At 39.2% G+C, this 12,726-nt stretch overlaps 1 protein-coding gene across 1 annotated transcript in view; it reads left to right on the top strand.

Annotated features, from left to right (window-relative positions):
* The window catches only part of LOC144931506 (dedicator of cytokinesis protein 1-like), a 211,717-nt gene that overhangs the window by 119,029 nt on the left and 79,962 nt on the right, over positions 1–12,726 (top strand). Inside the window, exon 30 of the mRNA XM_078855434.1 lies at positions 10,549–10,627. Within this exon, the coding sequence (XP_078711560.1) occupies positions 10,549–10,627 (79 nt within the window). The remainder of the gene's footprint in view (positions 1–10,548; positions 10,628–12,726) is intronic.

The following is a 12,726-nucleotide window of genomic DNA, read 5'->3' as shown; positions in this document are numbered from 1 at the left end:
GGAAGCAATTAATGCAATACACTTGTTAGGGCAATCGGGCCGTCTGGACCCTGGGAGGGCAAACTAAGGTGTATCACGAGCATCAGAGAAACCAATTAAAGCTGTGGTACAGATGTTTACATGGTCCGATCAAGCTGAACACGATGTCAAATCGCAAGTTTATCCATTGTGGTGAATGCAAATTGACAGGAAGGAGACGTGCTTTAATGACTGGACATCTGTTACAAAGAGCATCAAAGCTCATCGGATTTCTCCGGGATAAATACGGATTTAAATTTCGATTTAAAGCTGTCGTGACTGCAGGGATTCATCTTCTTGGTTCTTTCGGTAAAGTCACGTAGAATGGAAATAATAAAATAATAAAATTAAAACATAATATTTTATTTTTTATTAACCAAGAAGATAAATACGGATTCTTATTTTTATTACGTATTTCCGTAGCTGAATTGTCTGTTTGGATTAATGTCGTTACAAAGAACCGGCCTGTATTCATTCATTATCACTTTATTTTATTTTATAAACTCCCAGTTTGAAAATTGTATACAGCACGACTGAACTATGACTCCGATCAGGAGATACATATTTTCATGTTTCTGCGTGTTGATAGAGTTCACCGAATGGCTATCATTGTACAGCATCGTTGCTGTTGGTTTGATTTTAATTAAACACAGCACCAGTGTGAGATCGAGAACAATTGAGAGAGAAACACCTGCCAATTATTCAAACAGCATGTTACTCAAAGCATTACAACATAATTAACAAACCCACATCCGTTGGAGGCAGTAGCATGTTCTTTTTTGGCTGAATTCATGGCAAGCTTGATAAAAAACGTGCAACGGTTGTGCACATTAATTGTGTGAGTGTCTTCTCTGATGCTAATGGTCGTCTCGCTCCGTCTGCTCAGTCTCTACCTCCTAGACCACTGGGGATCGTCTGTATTCATGACCTGTACCGGTAATTTCACCTTTTACCCCAAACCACGTAGACCGCCTTCCACTGACATTCAAGGGATTCATGTATTATTATTATTATTTGTACATACTTGACGCAAATTTAAGCATGAATTAGACTAATTTTCATTAAGGTAGAAAATAAACGTTGAATTATTCAGACAGCTACTTTTAGACGTTATGGTTTCTTTTTGCGACGTAAACTGTTGCTCATTGCTTTCAAAACATATAAACCATCACATTTCCAGAACATGGGTGAATTTCAAAGATCAAAAACCTTGAGGTTATCTCCAACACCTTGATCTCCCACGTTACAGCTAAAAATATTCACACGAATTGTGTCTATGTTGAACTTACATCGCACCGTGCGTAGCCAACCGTGCTCATCGAACGTGCGAAATAAAGCCACCGGGGAATGTGGATTTGAACCCACGGCCTCGTGGTTGTTGACAGCACAGCTGATGCTGATCCCACAGAGGCACAGAGCCGCGCTATCGTACCTAACGAACTTCAACCCGCAATATTCAGTGAACTTTTCACATCAATTCTAGATTTGAAGCTTTCGTGACTGCAAGGATTCATATTCTTATTAATTAATAAAAGTATTTTACTTTTATTTTACTTTTATTAATTTTAATTTTTTACCTACGTGACTTTAACGAAAAAACATTTTCACATCAATGTTTATTCGTGCCTCTGCTTTACATTCATGACATATGCTTGTATTACATGTGTCGTGAGTCATTCAGAGACACTATTTCGGAGGCAACAACGTTTATTCTACACTTTATGCAACACCGTTACACACGGGGCTAAACACACCTATCTCTCACTCTTGTTACACATAGGACCACAATACACCTATTTCCAGAGGTGGGACAAAGTCATTGTTATGCAAGTCCAAGTCGAGTCGCAAGTCATCAAATTCATGACTCGAGTCTGACTCGAGTCCAAGTCAGATGACTCGAGTCCACATCTCATAGGTGGGACAAAGTCATTGTTATGCAAGTCCAAGTCGAGTCGCAAGTCATCAAATTCATGACTCGAGTCTGACTCGAGTCCAAGTCACATGACTCGAGTCCACACCTCTCCCTATTTCTCTTGCATATGGGATAATTACAATCGGGTCAGAGCAGCCAACGTGCTGCCTCACCCACGGTGTCGAAGACGTAGCACTTGGGTTCCATTTCACATGCAGACAGCCCTGATTTACGGTCGGAGCTTCCCTTTTATCCTCGGCGTGGACTGGCTCCACCCTCGGCCGCGCCTACCTCTCGAATATTCCCGACAGTTCCAGGCTCCATCACACCTGTTCCCTCTCTGGCTCCGCCCTTAACCACGCCCCCTTCGGGAACACTCCAGACGTTTCTCAGCTACTCTTCCTGTGTCCCCTCGTTCACCTTTCGCCCACATTCCTCACCCCGGCCCATGACGTGCTTAACCCGTTACCGGGGTGACTCGTCCCCACATGCCCCCCCCCCTACCGCCAGCCGCCCCCACCACACTCCCCCAGTGACCGACTCTGTGGCGATTACCTGCGGCGCTGGCGGAGGCTGCTATCCCCTCCTCTGCCGGTGGGACTGATCTGGCTTCCTTCTGATAGCACCCACAACCATTCACCTAGCGACCCACTGTAGGGTACTGCACGATGTGTGTTAGCCTCTGTGCCCATTTCTATGGGACTTGGCGCTACACGCTGTAGTGATCCATTTAAGATCACTACACCAGTGACGTGCGGTGAGGTCAATGGTTGGGGAGGCACTGGCTAGTGTCAGCCAGATTCACACACTGAGGGGGCGTGGCCTCACGGAGGGGGGGGGCGTGGCCTCACGGAGGGGGCGTGGCCTCACGGAGGGGGCGTGGCCTCACTAAGTGAGGCAGATGTGATAGCTGCCTCCCCTGGTGCTTTTTCATTGCAGTTTATATGACGAGACCAGCGAGCCTAAATATGTTTATACACATACTGTATGTGAAATAAGTTAGCTGGAGTATGGAAGGCGAGGACATGAAATGAAGGGGTCTACAAACATTACATTGGTGATATACTAAGATAGTAATAGGCACGCGCTGATTGCCAACGCTTCATCCAGTTACTGAGGGGTTGTGCAATCAGAGGGGAGGCTGAGCTCGTCGCTGCCTCACCTCTCGTCTCTTCCTGTATTTGCAGCAGAGCTCTGCAAATTTGGCGATTTTGACTATAGAAATGATTGGAATCATACAGAAATGACATTTATAACACAGATCAGTGGAAACATCTTATTATTTTTTATTTGATTATTCTTTTTTTGTACTTTTCGTAACAGCTATTATCATTGGAGTATGACAGGTGAGGCTCCCCTGCCTCCCCTGACCGCACGTCCCTGCACTACACATGCAATGGTCATCTAAACTGTATTACACTGAAATCTTGGGATTTGTATTATATGAATACGGATTTCTTTTAAAAAATAATTTTACATTCATGTCTCTTAACGTGATGGTCAACGTTCGCCGGAAGAAGAAATCCTTGTCGAGCTGGAGACAGAATTGAGAAAAATAACTGGGACACAGTTGGTATCAGTAAGGTTCGAATGAAAGGGGATGATTCCATACTTGTGAGAAGTGGCAGCTTTTTCTATCATAGAGGGGGAGGTGATGATGATTATAGAAGAGTGAGAGTTCTTAGTCTTTTCAGAAATCAGAGTTATCGGAATCAGTAGTACATTGGATAGATTTACCAAGCTAAACATGAAGTCTCTCAAACCTCTATAAGTTGAAGATGATTCAAACATATTCTCCACGAACACGTCTTCTGCATGCAGATGCAGAAAATATCATGAATAAGTTGAACAAAAATGTAAGGAGTGCAACAGAGAAGCTTGGAGAGGTTCGTGCTTGGAATTACACTGAGAGACGGGAAGATGAACTCGTAGATTATAGACCATAAGATGAACCGCTAGGAAGAGTAAGTGGGATTATTCAGGGTAAATGGCTCCAACGGATTATGGCTGATGGTCGGAACTAACGGTGGAGTAGCATCTTCTTGGTTCTTTCGGTAAAGTCACGTAGAAGGGAAATAATAAAATGATAAAAATAAAACATAATAAAATACAATTTCTCACGACGTTTCGGCCACAACACAAGCAGCCGTCCTCAGGTGAAGTAGCAGCCAAAGGAGTGGAAATACCCAAGAGAGATTACGACCGCCGTAAAGATGGAGCGATGAAATTGGCTCGTGTGGTCAAATCTCGATGGATTATTGCATTGCATGAGCATTTGAGGTGGTAATGGTTTTGTCTTCATCCAGAAGTGGATAGATTTTGGCTGCAGATCACAATGCCTCAATGTAATGTACTCTATAGTAAGTAAATTGTAATTGCTACTTAAGATTGTGATTTTTTTCAAATGTTTTGCAATTATTATTTCAACGAAAATTGTGAACTCCACGTAGTTTTTAGAGGCATCTATATATGTGCTCTGCATGATATGAATATTGTATTACAATTAAAAACAACAGATTGATTTGCCCTTACAATAAAAGTCAATGATGTGAAATATCAATATAAATGTAATTGGCATGCAAATTAGTATAGTCATAGCCGAAAAGCAATAAAATACAACTTTCACCCTCTGATTTTGGGGGTCCCACACTTGTTATTTTTTTAATTTTCGAGTTTTTTTTATCATTATATAAGCATGGAGTTGACTATATTTGCTCATAATTTCAGCGCTCTAGCCCGTCTCAAACATCTCGATAAATTAACTGCAGTCGCTCATTCACGAATGACTATTCGAGAGCGTATAGAGAACCTGAACATACTGTATGCGTACGTGTATATTGATTAAAGTAAACGTCTAATAATGCGCAGAGTACTACTGCATAGTACTCTCGCATTGCCGTACCACTATCTGGTTGTGTTTTCGGGTCGTGACAGCATGTCGTTCGGAATGATGGACGATGCTTTAATTTCGCGTGCAGGGAGTTTCTCCCCGTACTGAATTCAACAAGAATGTGAATACATCTCGACTTAAAGCGTTCATGACTGCAGGAATTCATATTCTTTGGGTCTTTCGGTAAAGTCATGTAGATCGGTTCAAGGAAAAATATTTTTTGTTATTTTCTTTGAACCTATCTACGTGACTTTACCGAAAAGACCCAAAGAAAATGTGAATACATTTCACCATTAAACTTTGGGGGACCACAGAGCAGCTGGCATGAGACATACTTTGTACTTGCGCACTCTCTTTTTTTGCAGGTGAATTCATAAAACAAAAACCTTGATGTTACAAGACTGAGAACACATATTTTTTTATGTCAATTAATTATCGTGGAAAAAACACACAGATATCTTTTGACATTCTTTGACAATGCATTTTCTACAATTTGTATAGTTCCAAATTAATCACCCACTCGTATATATCACCTTTATCCTTGTCCCTTAGCCTCTGCCACCACAAACCTTCCCATTTTCCACTTTTTAAGGGATGTTCTTTGAATCAGTGCTGACAGCAATTAGCTTTTCTTAGCCCTCTTGAGATTTACGATGCCTCAGTATATAATGTAGATAACATTTGCACGGACTTAATTTTTAAAATTAATTACATTTAAACATGTCACTAAGCAACCCGTGCTCAGGAAGAGTTTTTTTTTCATGGGGTTTTACTTTTTTATTCAATTTGAGACCAACATTAATTAGGTCTTGGCAAATGTATAATCTTTCGATTTAAAGCTTTCGTGACTGCAGGGATTCATCTTCTTGGTTCTTTCGGTAAAGTCACGTAGAAGGGAAATAATAAAATAATAAGACCTCTTCTTCACCTGAGGACGGCTGCTTGCGTTGTGGACGAAACGTCCTGAGAATTAGTTTATTGTTTTATTATTTTATTATTTTATTATTTCCCTTCTACGTGACTTTACCGAAAAAACCAAGAAGATGAAATGTATAATCTGTTGATCGAAAATTATTTAAACATCTTGAAGCATACGCAAGAAATAAAATCAAGGGCACAAGATGTTGCATTTGACAGCTGCTGATATAAATCTTAGGCAATTGCATAAAATCACCACGTGCTGATTTGCTAGTACGTGGAGTTCTATATAAAATCGAAACCAATAACGCATGTCCATTTTAAAGTAAGCTTAGGCAGAATTATGGGTCTGATTGTCTTTTATGATACAAATCATACATAGGCAGATATGCAGTACAGCTAGGCGATTCCCACAAGAACATATTCAAATCCACCCTGGATGATTCCTGCAGGGACCGCAATTCTTGGGTGGTTTTCACGTGAGAATTATTTGAATGTGATTCTATCAGGGATAGCAGAGTTTCTGCCATGATGGCTGTGTGCAACAGCATGGAATTATACTCTTTGGTTCTTTCGGTAAAGTCATGTAGGTATAAAATAAAATAAATGACGACGTTTCGGGCGCAACGCAAGCGTACGTCATCAGGTGGGATTATTTTCCGATTTTATTGAACATCTAGCCTAGCTAAGCTTTGGCTAATCTTAGCTTAACATAAAGGTGCAGCCCTGAAATTGCTTACTCACACCATTTACGGTGGGTGGGTCTCCACCTGCGAGAGTTCAAGGAATCCTCTCTCCAAAGGGTGTTTTTGGCCTCCTCTTGTCCAGACGTCTTGGAAGAAGTGGGAAAACCCACACTTCACCCCATCACGCGTAACCTGTCGATCGACTAATTGCATTGTTTTTTGTAATAACTTTCTGACCCTCTCCTACTGGATAATTGTGAAAAAGAGCTTCATAGCTTATCGGATTGCTCCAGCATGAATGAGGATTCTGATTTATACTGTTGGATGGACGGAGGTGGAGAGATTTAAAAAACTTGCCTACTGTTTCAATCTTAATCACCATTGAAATGCATCACCAATGCTTATGTAATACATTGTTCAATGGTGATTCTGGACACTGGAAGGTGCTGCAGAAAAAGAAAGACCACGATCTGACCGAATATCAGATTGTGGCCAGGATGGAAGCTGTCTTACTTTAAAAGATGGAGCGATGGACCGAGAGAAGCGGAAATACCTCTGCAAGGATATGTTGGCAAAGGAAATGTACATGCGATAACGGCCCAAAAAAGCCAAAGGAGCTAGAAAGAGAAAGAATTTTGATTTAAGGCTAGGAATCATAAGATTGGCCCAGCTCTAAGAGGCATCACTGACGTGTCTTGTGTACACTCACAATGTTATAGTTCCAAATACATGCAGTACAAAGCAGAGAGGACAATTTAAATCAGGAGATTCATAGGTTGGGGAATTTGTGAGTGTGTATAACATAGTGAAAGTTACCATATGCACACACAATGCAAAGCAGCAGAAGCATACAAGAGTAACCTTTTTATGATCCTAACTTTTAATAATGTGACAAAATAGTTTACAGCTAATACATCACTCCTGGGGAATATTAATCTGGGTGCTGTTGGATTATTAGGCCCAGACACATTTTGAATTAATAAAATATTGCTTTTTGTCAGTATCATATTATAACTGTAATGACTATCATAAAAATGGTTTCAAATCCACCCTGAGGGTGACTTTACAATGGCACATACACATAGTAAGTCTGCAAATTGTAATCATTTGTTGACATCTGAAATATGTCTGCAAATGATACGAAAAAAAAGAATGCTCACTTGTGCATATATGTTTCAATTGTAAGGTCTTTGGTGTGCTGTTGCTTAGTATTTAGAAATTACAGAACTTAAATGTGTATTATATAACAGGTTAAATCTGTAGATGATTTATACAAAGAGCAACAGACTAGCATCAAAGTTTAGTCTACTTTATCTGAAAAGGCCAAATTGTTGTTTGGACTGCATTTTGCGAGTTTAGACATTTTCAAGAAGTGTGTTCATGTATAAGCCCAAGAGGTCCAGAAATGATTTTGGCAATGTTTTGTGAAATACAAAATTGCCCATTGAGCAATACATTGTTTTTCATTTACAATATTTTTGAGAAAAAAAAAACCCATCAATAATATTTGTTCTGTACAATCCAGATCCTCTGGGGAAATAACCTTGGTTCTGATGTAAGTACATTGCAAAGGAATCTATTTTGAATGCCCAACGACCTGAGGATATGAAATAAGTCAATTTCATAGTCAAGGACAACAACAACAAAAACAAGGAACGAGACGAGAGTTCACTTGCTTGGGATAGTCAGCCTGACGTAGGCCTCACCAAACAGACTTGAAATTGATCCCTGGCTGAAATACGGTCCAAATCAAACTGCCACAAGGCCACCATTTTTTTTGTATTCATAGAAATGTATATTTCTAAGCTTGTCTTTTTTCTTCATATATATAGTTTTTTTTTTATTCACAGTACTTTATTATACTATAGGATTGCCATTAAAAAGGATCATTGTTCATGAATATTGAAAACGAAAGCAAGGCCCCGAGGTTAAAGCCTATATACAAGACTTCAATCAATACCCTTCAACAATGTTCACTTGTTAGCGTGCTTAAGGACCTAAATAAATGCAATACCGGCAGTCTTAATGCTTTATCATGCTTGAGGTTTTCCCAACTACATTTTTGAAAAAAGCACATCAGCAAACATTGCACTGTTAATGGTTCTCATGAGTGATGTTTCCTAAAAGCATAGAAAAATGAAAAACTTTTAGGGTTCCGGTTAATGATACATCATTGTGGCGTTGTTCCCAGTGGCGCGTGTGACATATGAGGTGGGCACAACATATTACTCATGATTATTTGAACACGCACACACATACTCTCAAGCCAGCTTGTTTTAAAACTGCAGATTTCCTGACGAGCAGTGTAGAACGAGAATTATTCCCATTTTAAATAAGTGTCCTCTTTTGATGCACAATCTATTCAATGACATTGACTTGGAGCTGCAATGAGCACTTTCTTATATTGTTGGCAACATTTAATTGGGTTACTACTACTATATAAAGATTATGTGTATAGCTGCATCATGAAAAACATTTATCCAAACCACTAATTTACATCAATCACAAAATGTCTATTTGATACATTACAGTACAAATGTGTAAGTGTTGTTTTGATTACTCATTCAATATGGATGTTATGGATGTATAGCATGCAGTCACGTTCAGTCAATACAATGATAAAACTGAAACCACTTATATCACATGATGTATATCGATGCAGCTGACAGATGTTTTCAATCAATTTAACATGATCATATTTAGGTGGCTTAATGGAGCTAATGGAGTCCCCACGTGAAATCGGGCTAGCACTGCTTGAGATCTGGAGTTCAAAAACGTGGTTGTCCAGCTGAGATAAATCCTAGGAAATGTAATGGTCTCATCGCAGTCAATATTCATAGCACACACACAACAAAACTGTAACCTTTGATCAAGAACACAATGAGGGCTTTTTTTTTTAATTAAAATTGCACAGGTCACACAAGCAACTTGCACACAAAACTGATTAAGGTGGAGGCTAGTGTCTGAAGAAACACCCTTAAAGGATATCAAATGCCAGTGGCATATGAAGTGTAGCGGTTTTGCTTTAGGGCAAGGATATTGCAACATGAAATTACTTCCCTTTAGCCTACATAATAACTTAATGTATAGCCTTTTGTCCACTGCTGGATGAATACCTCCCCATGCCGAGTTCGGTTCCAAGGAGTTATTTGACAATACTTCACCACGCTGATCATTATTGGTTGGTAAAATTGGATGCGGTGGGGGGGGTAGTCTCCAGGACCAGTTCATACATACATAGTTAGCCGTGGCTGGGAATGAACAGGCTCATAGAACAGTGCAGGAAACGCTGCACCCTTGCTTTGGTCGCTCGCCTAAATGCCAATGGAAAAATTTGGCGATATGTGATCTGCCTCGCCTAGTATGCAGGAGGTCATAGGTTCCATCCCAACCCTGGTGCCTGTATATTTTGAGTTGTTCTCCCCTTGGTCGTGGAGATTTTTCTCCGGTTCCTCTGGTTTTTGCCTCCACATTTAGAAACACACGCTTCGAGGATTTGGCTGCTGTTATAAATGTCCACATGATAAGCCAATTCGTTGAGGATTCATTTGTGTTCTTGGTTTTTTCGGTAAAGTCACGTAGAATGGAAATAATAAAATAATAAAAAGAAAACTAAAAAAGAATGTTTTATTTTTATTAAAGTCACGTAGAATGGAAATAATAAAATAATAAAAAGAAAACTAAAAAAGAATGTTTTATTTTTATTATTTTATTATTTCCATTCTACGTGACTTTACCGAAAGAACCAAGAAGATGAATCCCTGCAGTCACGAAAGCTTTACATCGAAAATAATATAAATAAATATTTAACTAAAATACTACATAATAAAATAATGTTTTATTTTTATTATTTTATTATTTCCATTCTACGTGACTTTACCGAAAGAACCAAGAAGATGAATCCCTGCAGTCACGAAAGCTTTAAATCGAAAAAGATTAATTTATGGTCAGGTTGCTTCTGATAAAGAGCTACAGTATATAGGTCAGTGGACCTTACCTGGTAAAATAAAAAAAATTGTTGAATATTTTAACATACACAAATACAGTACTACTCTTTTGCTATAGAGCTTCACCACGTTTACCTTTGTGTTGTTTCTCGTCCTTTCCAATGTCCTTGACCCTAGGGTGTTCTTGCGTGCCATTAACCAGTTTGCGGACATACTGAACAAATTGTTCTTGGACAGTGCCAACTTTGAGCTGCAGGTAAGTCTTTATTTCTTTTCTTTTTAAATGAGGTTGTTTCAACATCGAAAATACCAATTTCATAGCAGTTGAGTTGGATGTTTTCAGATTGTCACACCTCTACAGAAAAATACGAAACTAAATTTCTGTTAAATCTTGACTTAAAGTTTTCGTGACTGCAGGAATTCACACTCTTTGGGTCTTTCCGTAAAGTCACGTAGATCGAAATCACGACGTTTCGATCACAACACAAGCAATCATCCTCAGGTGAAAAAATATAACGATCGAAACGTCGTGATAATTTTATTATTTTTCTATCTACGTGGCTTTACCGAAATACCCAAAGAATATGAATTTCTACAGTCACGAAAGCTTTAAGTCTACTGGAAAGCCACCATCCATCCCAGATGAATTCCCTCATCAAAACTCTACACCATAGTGCTCGATGTATTTCCGACCATCATCACCCAGCCAGTGAACTGGAACACATACACCAAGCTCTCAAGATGAATGGATATTCAGACTACACAATCCGTAAAGCTATCACCACAACCGTTGGGAAAGGACCATGTGAGGACCCAATCAAAACCATCACCTTGACATACATAGAATCTGGAAATCGCGGGCTATACCACGAATACTATTGAACAATATTATCACGTATGATGCATTGTTATTTGTTTTCATCGCTACCTAGTTTTCTCTCCCAGCCTATATCAATTCCTAATCAACTGCCGTCCATTTGACCATTTATTTTTTCTATAGATGTAAAAATGTATATATTTGCGTTTGCTAAGTCTGATCAAACATTAATGAATTAATGTGGTTTTGTGTGTGCCGTCTGCCCAGGAATTAATTAAATGTAACTTATCTTCACATATACCTACTTCACCCCTACTTTGTTAATGATCTATCTATAATTACATATTACCTGCAATTAAAATTCATACATTCAAGTCCCTGCCTAGATTTCAGAACGTATTACATATTCTCATGTATTTGATGCACATTCCATCTTTTTCCTTCACGTAAGTGCAGCACAAAGCAAACACACAGGCAGATATCTTGTTCCCAAAATCAAGACGAATATATACACATATATCCTCGGACTCAGTAAGCCCGAACCCACTAATTAAACACATTGTTTGGTGACATTGCATTGACAGTGGTGCACAAACACAAAATAACAACAAAAAAGACTTTCGTTTATGAGACTGCCATTAAAGTATCTAACAGGCTACGTTTTGGACAATGGACCTTCTTCATAACACACAGAGAGGCCAGAGAGCTAGTCAACCCACTGATTGATTGCTACTGTGATTATTGATCGTCACTATGATGAAAAAGTTTAGTTTGCCTCTCATCTATAAAAACAAAACCCTCAATCTTTCTCCTCACCCCGCTATGTTTGTCAGACTTCAGTTCAGCTTGAAATCATTTTGGCATCCCATACTTGGACCAGGGAGTAAAGAAAACCTTTCCTCCATCAACACAACCCGATTCTCATTTCTTTGAGAAAAAGAAAAATCAATGAGGGAAAAAAAGACGTAATGATTTCTGGATTTCCAAACATTTTCCCCTCAAAGTGTTGGTGATGAGTGTAGATTCCATTCAATCAGTGTCCATTTAATCACTGCTTGGCATGCAGTGTTGCGGCGGAGATGATAAAATGTGTAGTCACATAAGGGAATATGCACCAGATTCAATCTACCATTTACATGTGGGGCATTCAAGTCCATTTTAATATGCATTGTTTGCCACAAATCTGGTCACGTCTGCTTATTTTTTTAAACTGTTACTTGTTCCAATGAAATATTGTGTTTGCATAACTGAGGGAGACCAATCTGGTCCGCATTTTGTAAGCCGCCTAACTCAGGAGTAGGGCTGAAACAACAGAACCATATGTGGCTGGCAGTCTCTTCACTCACAGGTGACCAAATTGTACCAACTGTTGGTTTGGGATAAAACTGCAAATGAAATAAGGCAGCCAATCAGGATGACTTGGGTCATTTCCCCCACGAGGATGATCTTCTGTCGGTTTTTTGTTTAATTTGAATCGTTCAGAGCTTACTGTTAGTAGCTCAGCTTATTGGAGAGTATATTTAGTATACTGATGATAC

Source organism: Lampetra fluviatilis, chromosome 4 (assembly GCF_964198595.1).
Source record: "Lampetra fluviatilis chromosome 4, kcLamFluv1.1, whole genome shotgun sequence".
In the NCBI taxonomy this organism is placed as follows: Eukaryota; Metazoa; Chordata; class Hyperoartia; order Petromyzontiformes; family Petromyzontidae; genus Lampetra; species Lampetra fluviatilis.
Note: the sequence above shows the minus strand (reverse complement) of the source record. Positions and strands in the feature narration are given on the sequence as shown.